This window comes from Phoxinus phoxinus (genome assembly GCF_949152265.1).
Source record: "Phoxinus phoxinus genome assembly, chromosome: 19".
Taxonomy (NCBI): Eukaryota; Metazoa; Chordata; class Actinopteri; order Cypriniformes; family Leuciscidae; genus Phoxinus; species Phoxinus phoxinus.
In genome coordinates, this window is record NC_136894.1 from 31,089,108 (window position 1) to 31,103,236 (window position 14,129).

The following is a 14,129-nucleotide window of genomic DNA, read 5'->3' on the forward strand; positions in this document are numbered from 1 at the left end:
TATATCCCGCACCAGAATATGATAGAGACAACAGATCACTATACCAACCCTGGCAAACACACACAACACCCTGTTATGTGCAGAACATGAGTGTTCTATAACATTAAGATCATATGAAGATTGAAGTACCTGAATCCTGGAGAAGAATCTCCATCTCTGAATGTGTGTGTATCGTCCATGATTCATTCAGTCTTCATGAAGCTGCTCGAGTAAGAGATCAGAAACACTCATTCACACACACACACTCAAATACAATACATTACACAATTATTTGCAACTTTGCAATGTTTTTTTTAAACCATCTTGATTATGTTTGTTATGAAGAAATATATAAATAACACTGTTATTTTCTCTCATGAATGATGCTAAAATGTTACAATGGGATTTGATAAATTTGATAAACATTTTATATATATATAAAATTTTACATCTGGTGTATTAGTATAAAACTAACAACCTGGTGGAAAAATGTGAAGAATTTGCTGGACAATAAAATAACAAATCAATAAAAAAGATAACATTTTATGATTTGGGATCATATAAATGAATATTAAAATGACAAAACTTGCAGGTTCACTAGTTTAATCTTTTTCAAAATATTGTTTGTGCTGAATTTAATTTAGCAAATGTCACTTTCCCCGCTCATGTCAACATTTTAGCATCTTTATATCTATAAGTAATAAAAAAAATATCATGGCTGAGCAGACAATGTACTTCTACTGAAGCCACAAATGCTGCAATAAATGGATTTATAAACTCACAAACTGTTAAACTATAGCATGCAAGATTTGTTCAATATTTTTTTACAACTTATTTCATTTTCAAAAGGGTTTCCTATTTGTTTATATATTTTTTAAAATGTGTAATTAAACTGCTTAAATCATTAACAGAATAAATTCTAACAATGTAATCTGATGTCCATGTTTGCTATTACTAGAAACCCTCCTCATCTGATGTTATTCTGGTATTGAGGACAGAACTCTTCATACTGGACATTAATAATTATAATCAAACTATATGCCCAACAAAGACAGTAAGTATGAATAACAAGATCAAGAACTTCATATTATGTTATGAACTTTAAGTATTTCTGGTTACTTCAGGTAATGCGGAAGTCACTTCATGCGTCTCACCTGAAGACTTCCCTTCATCAAAATCTGAGTTTATAGACGGATTCTCAAAACGTTCCTGACTTTCCATCAAGATCATGTAAATCCGCGACTGTAAATATCACTATTAGACACTTTAATGCTCTCTTTTTCTGTTTCAAATAATATTAATTCCGAGAGTAAAATGGAGTCGGTAAAAATGTGGAAATACTTTCACTTTCAATCGGGCGCTTTGAGAGTGAGAACGGCTTGACTTTTAAAGGGAGCGAGAGGGGAACAACATGTTGGGACAGGAGCTCTGCAATATCTGTCTTAAACAGCTCTTATCTCCTCTCTGTAAGACTCAGACATGACTATAGTTTTCATTCCAAAGTACAGGAGAAATATTATTTATAATTCGGCCCAAGAAAACTTGTAAAATCGACATGTTTATGTAAACCTTTTTTTAAATGTGCATTTTTTAATGTTTAATAAAAAGGCAAAACATCAAAACAAAATTAGAAAATTAATATTTAATTTTCAGCATTTTATATGTACAGTTCTATTGCTAATTTTCTTATTCAACGTGACATTTAATAAAATAAAGGCATAATTAATGTCCCTGATTTTCAATAACTATTATTTCGACCCACAGCGTCTGATGTTACTCTCAGCTGTGAGTGAAGGAGGTTTAACAACAGCACTCTTTACACTTCACAATGTCAAGCTCACAATTATATCAACAGCAATTATATAGAAAATATAACAAGGTTTGAGACATGTAGAAAACATTTTTTTTTCACAAAAACATTACCGACGGTAAAGTAAAAAATTTACTACACGTCATTTGTCAGTTACCTTATTATTTTAGTTGTGAGTTACTTGTAGATTCAACAATACTGATAATTAATGTCATTTTTAAATTATTATTAACCTATATGTTCAACCCCACCCAAAACAACGATAAGATTAAGAAATTCATGTTTCTTGAAGTTCTTCATGTTTATGTTTTTAAATACTTCAAGAAAGTATTTCCTGGTTTGTGAAGTTTGAGAAAGTAAAGCAGCTCACCTGACTAATGTTCACTCTCCCGGATTACACTGTTGGGTTACTGGTTACTTCTCATCAACTGGTTCCCCACAACGTCAATTCCTGTAGAAATTCCCAACGAGAAACATTACTATTAAACACTTTGATGCTCAGTTTTTCTGAGGTAAAAAATCGTATTCCGTCCTGGTGTAAAATGGCGCAAGGTAAGACTCTGAAAATGCTTTGACTTCTGGAGGCAAAAGTCGCCAAACCAGTTTGAATAGGAAACCAGCAGATCCAGTTTAGAGAGTTAGAGAGAGAGAGAGAGAGAGAGAGAGAGAGAGAGAGAGAGAGAGAGAGAGAGAGAGAGAGAGAGAGCGAGAGAGAGAGAGAGAGAGAGAGAGAGAGAGACTGACTTGGGACGAGTACACGGGAAGATACCGGCTCTACACGGAGGCTATAGTGTCTAGCGAGCGTGTTTGTCACCCGGCCCGCAGCTCTACAGATATCAGTCAGCGAGCCGCCTTGAGCCAGCGCCCACTTCTAGTGGAGTGTGCTCGCAACCCGAACTGGCCAGGCACATCTTGGGACTGGTACGCCAAGACAATAGCATCCAGAGGGCTAACCGCTGCTTGGAGACAGCCTTCCCCTTCTGCTGGCCTCCCTAACAGACGAAGAGCTGATCTGAGGTCCTGAGGCTTTGCGTTCTGTCCACATAAAACCGCAAGGAGCGGACGGGACAGAGAAAGCCAGGTCTGGGTCTGTCTCCTCCGAAGGCAGCGCTTGCAGGTTCACCAGCTGATCACTGAAGAGAGTGGGAGGAACCTTGGGCACATATCCAGGCCGGGGTTTTAGGACAACGAGAGTTGGCCGGCACGTATTCTAGGCACGATTCGTCGACCGAAAATGATACCCTCTTGATGGACGCCAGAGCAGTCAGAATGAGCTGGAATGTATCGACCCGACCCGGGAGCCTCGCTGGCGGGGTCTGAGTGTGCGGTGCGACACGGACCCGGCTCCAAGGATGGGCCGAGGGTGTGAGCATGGCTTTCAACTCTGAATCTGATTCAGCATGAGCACACACCATTACAACGGGAAGCTCATCATCTTCATTTCCAAAGCATCGAATTGCATGGATGCACTTTTATGATGGATGGATGCGCTTTGATGGACTTCCCAAAAAATACACCCATTCACTCCCATTATAAAGCTTGGAAGAGCCAGGACATTGTTCTATATATATATAACTCTGATTGTATTCGTCTGTAAGAAGAAAGTCATATACACCTATGATGACTTTAGGGTGAGTAAATCATGAGGTAATTTTCATTTTTGGGTGAACTATCCCTTTAAGAGTTCTTAACATTTCCTCTAATTCTTTCTGCACACCATTTAATTGAGTTCCTTGTTCTGTTCTAATAGTTGTAACTGGACCTCTTCTGGCTATGAGTCTCCTTATATCATTTATACAGGAATCTGTATCAAGAGAGTTTGTTACTTCAAGATGCACAGCACGTGACACAAGGCAAGTAAAGATTACTCCATATCTCTTAAAAAAAAATTAGACTTATAAAACTGTGCGTACGCCAGAACCTGCACAGAATTCACTTTATAAATCCCAGTCAGCGGAAGATTGTGCGCACATGCGTCTCCTCCACGAAATAACCATATATGAGCTTACAACGCCAAGTTTTACTATGCATATCCTCATCTGCATAGCATTTGCACGTGATAACATGTTTAACGTACCGTTAATAACGGTACAAGACATTAGGAAATTATGAAATACGGATGTGCCGTCACATAACATTAATAAAAACCATTTAGTAGCCTATCCTTGTGTTGTGAATCAGAAGTCCGAGGCAGATCCATTTGCAACAATTTAATGAACAGTCTCTTGTAAACATTAACGTTTCAATAATCAGCAAACATAAAGGCAGCAATGCTTGAATAGGTCCAGGAAGGACGCTGAGCTGTAAGCGGCTATCTGGGCAGAGACAGGCTCGGGTCTGGGTAGACAGCAGGCGACGGATAACTGAGACAGGCTGGGGTCAGGACAGGCGGCGAGAATCAGAATCCAGATACAGGAAATGGTCACAAGGAAGGCTGCAGACAATCAGATAAGTTTGCAACAGGGTCAGAGAAACGAACAGACATGAAACACGGGGTGAGACAATACTTCGCACAGGACGCCGAGTTAACAAGGCAGATATAGCTTCGGGGCCAAAGCTAATACAGAACAGGTGCGAAGCAATCAGGGCGAAACGATCCATATTAAGCTGAAGTAAGAAAAACCCCTTAGTATTCAGGAGAGAGGGCTCGGGACTGAATACAGAGAGGATCACCAGGACTGGACACCGTAACACCTTGCCTTGTTTTTGAATAAATAAATCAAATAAATAAAATACATTTCATTCCTCCACCCGGGTCCTACTCGCCCCGCTCGGCCTCGAACCCGGGTCTCCGGCGTGACAGTCAGGCGTTCTAACAAGGAGGCTAAAGACTGCGATTTATTCGCACAGCGACTACTAGCTGGCCTCCGTTACACTTATCAATATCTAAATGCTATATAGTAGAACCTTTTTAAAGGGTACCGTCCCAGTGACAGCTTTTATACCTTTTTTCTGAGTGTGGGCCGGATTCATCCATACACTCTAAAAAATGCTGGGTTGTTTCAATCCATGTTTGGGTCAAATATAGACAAACCATATACAATTTTGTATTAAAAAAATTAAACCAACGGTTGGGTTTGTCCACATTTGACCCAAACATGGGTTGAAACAACCCAGCATTTTTTAGAGTGTGTGTGGAGTCCTGCATGGAGTCTGGCCTGTATTTCAAGCTGCCAATGTCATTGGCACAAATGCTTTCTTTGAGCCTTAAAAGGAGACCAAACCGCTCGTACCAGAGGAAGGCGCTGGTTTTCGCGGGTATACACACACACTACTTTATTTGCCCTTCTAGAGACAGCATGGCATATTGTTACCACCCTCACCTCATATTTTGTGGTTTTAGTTGCATCAACATAATGCAGTCAGACAGGAAAGCATTATTGATCATTATTATATGACAATGATGTGAAACCTTCTCTCTGAAAGTGAGAGAACAGATCTGACATCTCTGAATTTACAGTTATGATGAAGAGGTTTAGCTTTGGTAATGATGACGTTTCTGGCAGAAAATGCACATATAATCACATAATGTCTTGGTTTTACTGCTGTTTATTTGATCAGATCTCCCAACAACACATTTTTCATTGAATTCATCTGTTGACATTTTTTATTTTTTTATTAAATCAAGCTTTATGTTTAATCACAGAAGAGATTTACAATTATATTTTCTCTTGAAAACAGCTTATATGTACATATTAATGCTCCTCTAGAAAAACATTTAATATGTCTAAAGATATAGCCACACAATGTTCATTTTTATCACGAGTCCTGCTGGTCTGATGATATTAAAGCTTTTGTTTGCATTCAGAAGAAACGGTTTGCTTTGAAAAAGGACATTGGCTCGTTCTCTACAAAAAGTCTAGCATGCATATTGTTCATTGATATTGAATTAACAAACACTGCATTAAAGACAACACTTTGAAATGTAACTGAACATTTACTGAATCACACAAGCCTGAATAATCACCACAGCATTAAAGACTGTTGAAGTTTCACTGGTGCTGAATAAAGCGACCTTTACCACATCTCAGCTTCTCTTCAGTTCTCGAGTTTTCTTAAAGTGAAATCTGACAAACAGGAAAAGCATCTGAGCCAAAGTTACTGTCGTCCTTTGTGTTTCCGGACAGCCATGCTTATTTTACTGACAATGCAAAGCTCAGATTGTCAAATAAAGCACATAAATGTGTCATTTAGCTGATTTGTGGCTCCTAATAGATGCACGTTTTGCTGCTTTCCATCCGTTCTGCTGTCCACGATGGTAAATGATTCCTCCTGCGATGACTGTAGTCAGAAAAAACACAAACACAACCAGTCCAACACCAGCGAACATCAACACACGCTCCGTCACCGTCACCTCGTCTACAGACACAGAAGAGTTACTCACATTCAGATACAACAATCAGATCTCCACAGCAGAGACGTTATAACTAGAAAAATTAATTAAACAAGCAAAACATTACCTGTGATTTCTACTTCTGTTTTCGTCTCTCTTATTACAAAAAGACCTGTGAATATATGATGTTTATCCATAAATATATGAACACACACACAAAAACCTGCTTCTGAAATTTAAACTAGATTTTATGACCATTTTTCAAATTGCCTCAATTAACTGTAAAATGTGGGTTAGTTAAGCAATGTCTACTGTTTATGAGTTTATACATCTACTAATGTGCTGCTCTCAATCACAAACCACTAAAACTAAAATCATGTTCAGATCTCGTCTTGAGCGGCTCATCTTACCCCCTCCCTCCTACATTGACTAGTTTGTGAAGATACGATGAGAAAAACTGAAATCTGGCACCTTCAATCTCCAGTCTGATGGGTTTGTCGAAGAACATCTCTGGAGCGTCAGACTTTACTCCACAGAAATAAAGTCCTGAATCTGACTCTGTTACTCCAGAAATAGTTAAAGAGATTCCGGTGACCCAACTGTCCGCAGTAATGTTCATACGATTGCTGTTTGGATTGTAGTTGATCAGAAGTCTTCTCCCGGTTTTGTCCTTCTCAGCAGAAATCAGCAGAACGAGTTCTTTAGATCTGAGAAGATACCAGGCGACTTCATCTCTGTTCCTCATGCTGCAGTTCAGAATGATGTTTTCTCCCGTCTGAACTCTCACATCAGAAGATCCTCCTGACAAATCTGGAGAGACATTGATAAACACTCATCCTTTTAGACTATGTTCATAGCTATTGTATTTGATCATGAATGCTTGAAAAATAATATATTTACCACTGGATGTGATTTGCAGAATCCAACAAGAAAATGCACAGAAGAAGAAAAAGACTTTCTCCATTGTGTCTGTTGTTCGTAAAGGTGTTGATCAGACTATAGGTTTCAGATCAATGCAGAGACACTGAAACCACAGCTTCACTTCCGCCAGAGAAATATAAAGCATTGAATAATAGTCTCATCAGTTCAAGTGTTGCAACTTTCATACTTTTCCCCTAATAATAAACATAATGAATGCTATTGTTGTTTTCATTGCAACCTGTACACATCTTTTAGCATCTCAAAAACGTGTTATATGTGGTTTACTTTAGCTTGCAAAGACAGTAGGTGAGCAAAACTTGGCTATAAGTGTGTGTAGATTTGTGAGTCCATGATCATAAATATTACAAGTTAAGCTCTATTCTGGGAGATTCATTAATTATTTTACATAAAATATTACATAAAAAGTTATTTACAAAAATGTACAAACACAAATTATGTCGTCTCGGTTTACATGTCATACTGTGCATGTGCATCTGAAAACTGGAGGAGGAAGTCTATTGTATTTCTGAGGTAAAGACAGGAAGCTTACGCTGCACTTCTGAAAGGTGAGAAACATCAGTGATGAAAGGAAAGATGCTCAAAGCTTTTAAAGCAGGCCGTTATTTATTAAGTTACACATTTAAATATACAGACGGGAACAATATACTGTATCAAGTGACCATATCAACAGTTATTCTTCCCTCTTAAACCCTGAGCAAAGCAATACTGAGCAAGAGAAAACTACTGAATGAAAACAAAAGGACCATACATTTAAAATTATCCCCAAATACTCAACATGATGGATTGATTCTGAGAGAAACTGTAGACATTAGCATACTGAAATGATGAAGACATGTTTAATTCATATAGTTTTGAAGGGATTACCGTAGTACTGGAGAGCTTTATCACCATATTCACTCAGCTCTACAATCATCAGCATTTCACAGATCACATACAGCTTGATCTAATATCCCCTCAAAGCAGAATAGTGCAAAAACTACAATATCTGACCTCACAATACATGACTGCTCACATCTGGACATATTAGATGATCAAATAGATGATCAAAACTTCATAGTCACAGTGAGGTAATGAGGACAGCAGAAAAAAACACAATAATAATCCATTTGGTTTATACAAAAGGAGTGTAAAGTCCATCAAACATGTGCTTCCCTTGGCTTCTGAGCAGCACATACGGCCCTGCGAAATGTTTAGAGCAGCTAAAGGTCATTTTTACACCTTTTTTACACCTGAAAATTTGTTTTTTCCTGACTATGAATATCTTCAAAATTCCATTTCATATAAAAATAGGTCATCAAAACAACTAGACTTAGGCCTCATCCACACTACTGCGTTTTAGTTTAGAAACGGAGAATTAAAACGAATACGATCTCCGTCCACACCAGCGGTTTAGCTGCGTATTAGAATTGATCTCCGTCCACATTAAAACGACTGAAAGCGCGGATCACGTGACCATCTCCAACACTGGGCGTGCGCGTGCCGGTGTAAACAGCCGCATGTAGGCGGTTATAAGATTGTAAAATGCAGAATTGACTTGCACAACAGCTGCTAGCAAACACATCAACGTCAGTAACGCTTGTGATTCGTTATCCATGTTGCAGTCACTAACGTTACATAGTCCAGGCTGTTTTCTTCCCGGGGATGGGTCATGTGATGGGTGTCTGACGAATCAGGGAAGGATACGCCATGACTGATGACAGAGCCGAGCGTGAGCCTCTGCGTCAGCGTTTCTAAAGTCCTCCGTTTTGACCGTCTTCACTAAAACGCCCTCCGGAGATTCAAAACGCAAAACGGGGTCGGCAGCGTTTCTAAACTTCTCCGTTTTAGGTCTTCGTTTTTGCCGTTGTAGTCTGGACGGGAGGTGCAAACGTAGCAAAAGGTCTCCGTTTCTAAACGAAAACGCAGTAGTGTGGATGGGGCCTTATTTTGTTTCAATTGTACTAGGTAACTCCTCCCTGGCCTCCTTTGATTTTGTTCAATGCATGTTCCTTTTTTCTTTCTTTTTTTGTTGTTGACATAAAACTCCAATAAAAATGAAAGTATTAAAAAAAAATAGGTAATCAAAAACCAACAAAGTATTACACTCAAATTGTTATCAAAAGTGGTTTACAACACATGTAAAAAAAAAAATGTAAAGGAACGTACTGTAGGACGTACAAAAAACATCTTAAAATCCCCTAGTGGTCAGTTAACAGCAACAGCGTATGTTGGAAAAACAGCTTGGCAGGAACACAAACTCAACTTTGGACACGCTCTTCCTCATCTTTCTGCATATTTAAAGACATTTATACAGAGAAAACATACTAAGGCACACTGGTAGGCACATATAATATCTTAATATTTTCTGGGATTTTGTTGATAATGATAATATGACGATATTTCTCTGAGAGTTTTTGTGCTGGTTTGTCTGGACTGGTTTAGGCCTGACTCCGCTTTTATTCTTCGTATATCATGCTGATATTTTCTCCCTTAAATTGATATCCAGGAGTATTTATTTTCTTTATATGGACATTTTCCTAATCTAGATGCATGCATCATCTTTTATGACAAATTCTTTCATTTAATCAATAATTTCAGTTAGAATAATAAGACACAATCGGATGAAATCAGTATCAAGAAAACCCATCTTTGGCACAGAAGCTGCATCTGAAGAGGCATTTAGATTTACACTGGTATTTACACTGTTTAATGTTGTTAAATCGATCAAAATATTCCTTCATCAACGAATCGTCACAGTGCTTTCTGCGGTTCTGCTGTGGATTTATTTGGAATTACTTTCATTTGTGAAACAGAGCAAAAAACAAATGTGCTTATTCACTTTTATATGGTGTTTGCAGTGTGTGGACACAACCACCATACAATGAAAAGTTCACTCCTTTTTTTTAATCCTCGAAAAGCCTAAACACTCTCAGTAATAAAGCCGTTTGGATTTTCTGAGCAATATGATGTCATATTGCTCATGCTCCGCCCACGACCAGTGAGGGACTGTCCCGTATTAGCATATTTCCTGTATTAGCATATTTCCGCCCTCCGACATTTGTATACTACAGAGCCCCTAAAGGGACGTGGGGGTGGAAAAAAATGTAAGATAAAATTCAAATATTTTGCGTTCCCCCGATAAACTTTGCGTTCCCTCCCAAAGATATTTGCGTTCCCACGTAAAACCTGTTGTGAGCTCGCACAGACACTTCCTGTCTAATGTCCCGCTGGCAGTGCTTCAGAGCTCCGTACGTTAATGGAGCGTTTCATCGTGTTTGAACTTGGACTCAAATATAAAGAACTGCGGTCAGTGCTTAACTCAAGGAGTTCAGTGAAGTTGTCAATATATTCACATAGGCTATTCTAAAGTTCCTGGATCAATATTCATGAGCTAAATTTACAATTTACTTACAATTACTATTTACAATCACAGTAACCTATAGACAATGAGCTACAACCCAATTCTCCTTAAAACAAGCTTTATAATATAAATGTCTCTAACCAGCCGATTGAGAGACAAGTCGGAATAAGGGACCGTCTGCAAAGTGCAAATCCCAAAACCCTTCTGCACATTTTATATTATTAAACATATTCAGTAGCTTCACTGTGACACACTACTGTCACCAAATTCAGTTCACACATCACTGCTCTCCTGCTGGTTATACTACCCTTATATTGATGAAAATGCAAAAAAATTATGATTATTTATTATGAAACTAAATCAATAACTTCACCCTTTTTAGAAAAAATATTCAATAACTTCACACTGTTATACAGTGTAATGCCATCAAATTGCAGTAACTTATGTTAGCTGCGTACGGTACCAATATAATTTGTGTTATAGGAATAGGCCTACTTATTTTTTTGTGTTGAATAACCAACATTAGAGCAGTGATGTGTGAACTAAATTTGGTGTGTTACAGTGAAGTTATTGAATATTTTTCATAATATAAAATGTGCAAAAGCAGTGTAGTATGACCAGTCACCATTGATGTGTAAACTGCATTGGGTGGCACTACAGTTTGTAACATTGAAGTTAATTACTATTTTTGTAGTCACGTTTTTTTGGGTTAGATTGCACTTTGCAGACGATCCCTTCGGACTTGTCTCTCAGCCGTCTGCTCATAGAGATCCATTTAGCCAACATTATAAAGCTCATTTTGAGGGAAATTTGGTTGTAGCTCTACGTTACTGTGATTGTAAATAAGTATATATTTGTGTTTTAACAACGTTTAGCTCACGAGTTATTGACACATCATTAAAACAATAATTATGATATTATTGTAGATGATATGGATCGCACACCTGCACTGCAGATATTCAGTATGTTGACAGAATCTGTGAAACTGTTGACTCTGAAGGTGAATTATAAGTCGCTGGATGTTCTGGGCTTCGTTTACAGTTAAATCGAGATCCACACGGGTCCTCAGGAGAGATTATTATAGGCCTGGTTCCTCTGTTCTCTGATGGCCCTCCATGTAATCTCCATTCGGACACTGGTATTTCCTGATGGCAACAAAGATAATAAAACCCAGCAGAACCAGAGCCGCCAGAGCTCCAATCACAGACAGTCCAATAATCCACGACTCTAAAGGAGGAAGGAGGAAGAGAACATAAGTTTTTGAAATGTTTTCATAAACTCACTCATAAAGCTCTCAATGCCTCCTGTTCTACTTACTATGTGCAGTGTCATCCTTGCGTTCTCCTGGCGAGCCTGAGTCTGTTCTGGATTCTGGAGAGGAGATTGAAAGGTTAAGACCCCGATATACTTCAAGTGAAATCGAAGAATAATGTGACTTTATTTCGAACAAAATCAGGCCGAGTTCGAAACAGCTTGTCAAAGCAAACCTTCTGGAAAATTTCTCTTCGACTGGTGAACACTTTTGTACTACCATTGGTGTGTGGTGATTACATAATATATCCAGTCAAACCTAAATCTATTCAGACACATTCAACATTTCTCACATTATCACAGTTTATTCACTATAGTTTATAAAATGGTATAATAATATGACAAGTTAAACTGTGTCCGAACAAATTCATCTTGATAATGTAACATAACTTTAAGCAAAACATGATCAGGTCAAAGTCTCTGAATCATTTTTGGTCTTCTCTCACCGGTGACTGTGACTGTGATCAAGATTTCTCCTTCTGAGTCCAGAACTCTGTATGTTCCAGTGTCGTTGACTGTAAACTCATGAATGGTCAGATTTCCATCACGATCAGTCAGTCGATCACTGCTGACCCCGTGACCTCTCGTCCACAGCTCTGTCCAGCCTGAGCTCGAGCTTCTCTCCACTTTATCAGCGTTGATCAACAGAACATCCAACTCCAGATCCTCTCCTTTCTTCACAGAAGTCCCCGCTGAGGAGACACAGAAAGACACTTTATCCTCAATCATTATTTTAATGTGTCAATCAGTTCAAGGTCATAAACACATATTTAGGATTAAGGGGAACAAATGCAATATATGGTATTATATTCCAATATTCCAATGCAAGACATTGGAAAAACCCATATTGGAGACGACTAATCTGAATAAGCGGTGCGTGACACATTCAGAGTCTCTGATTACAGGAATTCGTGGAATACCAACACAATCTCTGAAGGAAAGATGATGGTTTGATCAGTTTTGACTTACCATGGATTTGAAGATGGTATTCCCTGATTTGTGGCTCCGGAGCATTATTGTAATAAACTCTCAGAATGTATTTCCCAGCGTCACTGAAGCTCAGATCCTTGATGACGACGTCACATGATCCTTTTGTAAATACTCGTCCACTACAGTCTTCAGTCTCACAGACAGGGATGTTTTTTGACAGTCTGGTTAAAATAACATGAAAAATGTCTCTGGCCTTGATATCACATGGCAGGGTGGTGTTTTCTCCTTTTTGTCCCGTCACATGTATAGAGATGTTTCCTACAATGGTGGTTTCTGCAAATACAGACATTATAAATTAATCTGCTCACTTTCTCCAGAGTTAGCTTGTTCATCTATTAAGACAGTATTGCTTATTGGCCTTTGAAAGCAAACAGACGAATGAACTGGAATGAACTGAACTGGATTAAGTCTGGATATGGTGCATGATGATGTAATATGATGGGGAATTTCCCCCAACCAAAGTCTCTTGGCTGCAGAGACACGACAGAGACACTATAACTCTTCCTGGAACTGAAGATCAAGCATTGTCACAATTTATAAACAAATATGATACTTACCACTATATTTGATAAAGCTGAACAGCAGAAGCAGATTCAACCACCTGAACCTGATGAGAAACAGAGCTGGTTTATATAACATATTCAGGCTAATTATCACAAACACATACAGGGATACAACGCTTTCCTGAGCGGTAAAATATTACTAAACATTCACTTTCATTTCGTCTGAGTATTTAACACGTGCATCTTACGTTAAAAATGACTAGCCTAATAAGAAACATATTATATAAATCTTTGCTTTAATATTCCTGTGTTAGGCCTATACTGAAAATGATCAGTCAAACTCAATACACAAACACGCTTTAGAAAGTCAGTGATAATCTAATAATTATATTAGTAACCCCACAAGGCTAAAAACAGCCATTATCATAATCACATCGGATATGTTCATCATCCTAAAACTGCTAACTCATTTCCGCATCAATAGCGCGATTAGACACTATAGCCTAATAACAAAAACACACAGACATATTTTAAAACATGAAAACTTACATGATAAATCTGCTTGAGTCTTTTGATCAGGCGTCGAACCGTCATAAATGAGTGCGAGCGGTGTTAAGATTAGCGAGCGGTGACAAGAGAAGAAAATGAATGAAAACAAATCTGATAGTATCTACTATCTCTCACACACACACACGAGCTGCTGCTGGGGTCACGTGACTTACAGTATGTGAAAACACATACCAGCAGAAAAGGCATTCCTTTATTCAGTGACGTGGATTGCACTGGGATCCCATGGGAGGAGCATACCCAAAGAAGAGAAAGAACAGTTTCGGTTTCAGTTTAGCCTTATGTGAATTCGTTTTGGCTTGAGTCGTATAGCAGGCTTATACTAGCCTACTTATATTTTTCCCTACTATTAAA

General features: G+C 38.4%; 3 protein-coding genes across 8 annotated transcripts in view; all 3 read right to left on the reverse strand.

The window, feature by feature from the left end:
• LOC306987496 (NACHT, LRR and PYD domains-containing protein 3-like) overlaps nucleotides 1-2,367 on the reverse strand; it is a 74,677-nt gene extending 72,310 nt beyond the window's left edge. For 3 of the 5 annotated variants that reach the window (XM_079591825.1, XM_079591822.1, XM_079591826.1), the window contains exons 1-2: nucleotides 2,160-2,367; nucleotides 130-201 (exon numbers count right to left, since the gene is read on the reverse strand). In XM_079591825.1, the coding sequence (XP_079447951.1) occupies nucleotides 130-179 (50 nt within the window). In that variant the 5' untranslated portion in view covers nucleotides 180-201; nucleotides 2,160-2,367. The remainder of the gene's footprint in view (nucleotides 1-129; nucleotides 202-2,159) is intronic. The other 2 variants (XM_079591823.1, XM_079591824.1) reach the window with 1 other exon arrangement.
• A 2,890-nt stretch (nucleotides 2,368-5,257) lies between these two features.
• On the reverse strand, nucleotides 5,258-7,297 carry LOC306987632 (uncharacterized protein). 2 transcript variants are annotated; one of them, XM_079592068.1, is made up of 4 exons: nucleotides 7,023-7,297; nucleotides 6,594-6,932; nucleotides 6,250-6,294; nucleotides 5,258-6,070 (listed from the first exon to the last, which is right to left on the reverse strand). In XM_079592068.1, exons 1-4 carry the CDS (start codon nucleotides 7,084-7,086, stop codon nucleotides 5,976-5,978), a joined length of 543 nt encoding a protein of 180 aa, XP_079448194.1. In that variant the 5' UTR covers nucleotides 7,087-7,297; the 3' UTR covers nucleotides 5,258-5,975. The 2 variants fall into 2 exon arrangements, with proteins under 2 accessions (XP_079448194.1, XP_079448193.1); XM_079592067.1 differs by having other exon boundaries at nucleotides 5,266-6,148; nucleotides 7,023-7,273.
• A 3,813-nt stretch (nucleotides 7,298-11,110) lies between these two features.
• LOC306987180 (uncharacterized protein) lies at nucleotides 11,111-13,937 on the reverse strand. Its single transcript, XM_079591252.1, has 6 exons — nucleotides 13,758-13,937; nucleotides 13,263-13,312; nucleotides 12,685-12,978; nucleotides 12,162-12,407; nucleotides 11,722-11,775; nucleotides 11,111-11,631 (listed from the first exon to the last, which is right to left on the reverse strand). Coding segments are annotated over exons 1-6 (795 nt in total). The 5' UTR covers nucleotides 13,760-13,937; the 3' UTR covers nucleotides 11,111-11,482.
• Between the last annotated feature and the right edge of the window lie 192 nt (nucleotides 13,938-14,129).

Coding starts and splice junctions, on each gene's coding strand:
- LOC306987632 (XM_079592067.1), bottom strand. CDS start 7,086: ATGGAGAAAGTCTTTTTCTTCTTCTGTGCATTTTCTTGTTGGATTCTG. Junction 6,933..7,022: donor TCTGCAAATCACATCCAGTG/GTAAATATATTA, acceptor ATGTCTCTCCAG/ATTTGTCAGGAGGATCTTCT. Junction 6,149..6,249: donor AACAGAAGTAGAAATCACAG/GTAATGTTTTGC, acceptor CTGTGTCTGTAG/ACGAGGTGACGGTGACGGAG.
- LOC306987180 (XM_079591252.1), bottom strand. Junction 11,776..12,161: donor GATCACAGTCACAGTCACCG/GTGAGAGAAGAC, acceptor TCTCCTCTCCAG/AATCCAGAACAGACTCAGGC. Junction 11,632..11,721: donor CAAGGATGACACTGCACATA/GTAAGTAGAACA, acceptor TTCCTCCTTTAG/AGTCGTGGATTATTGGACTG.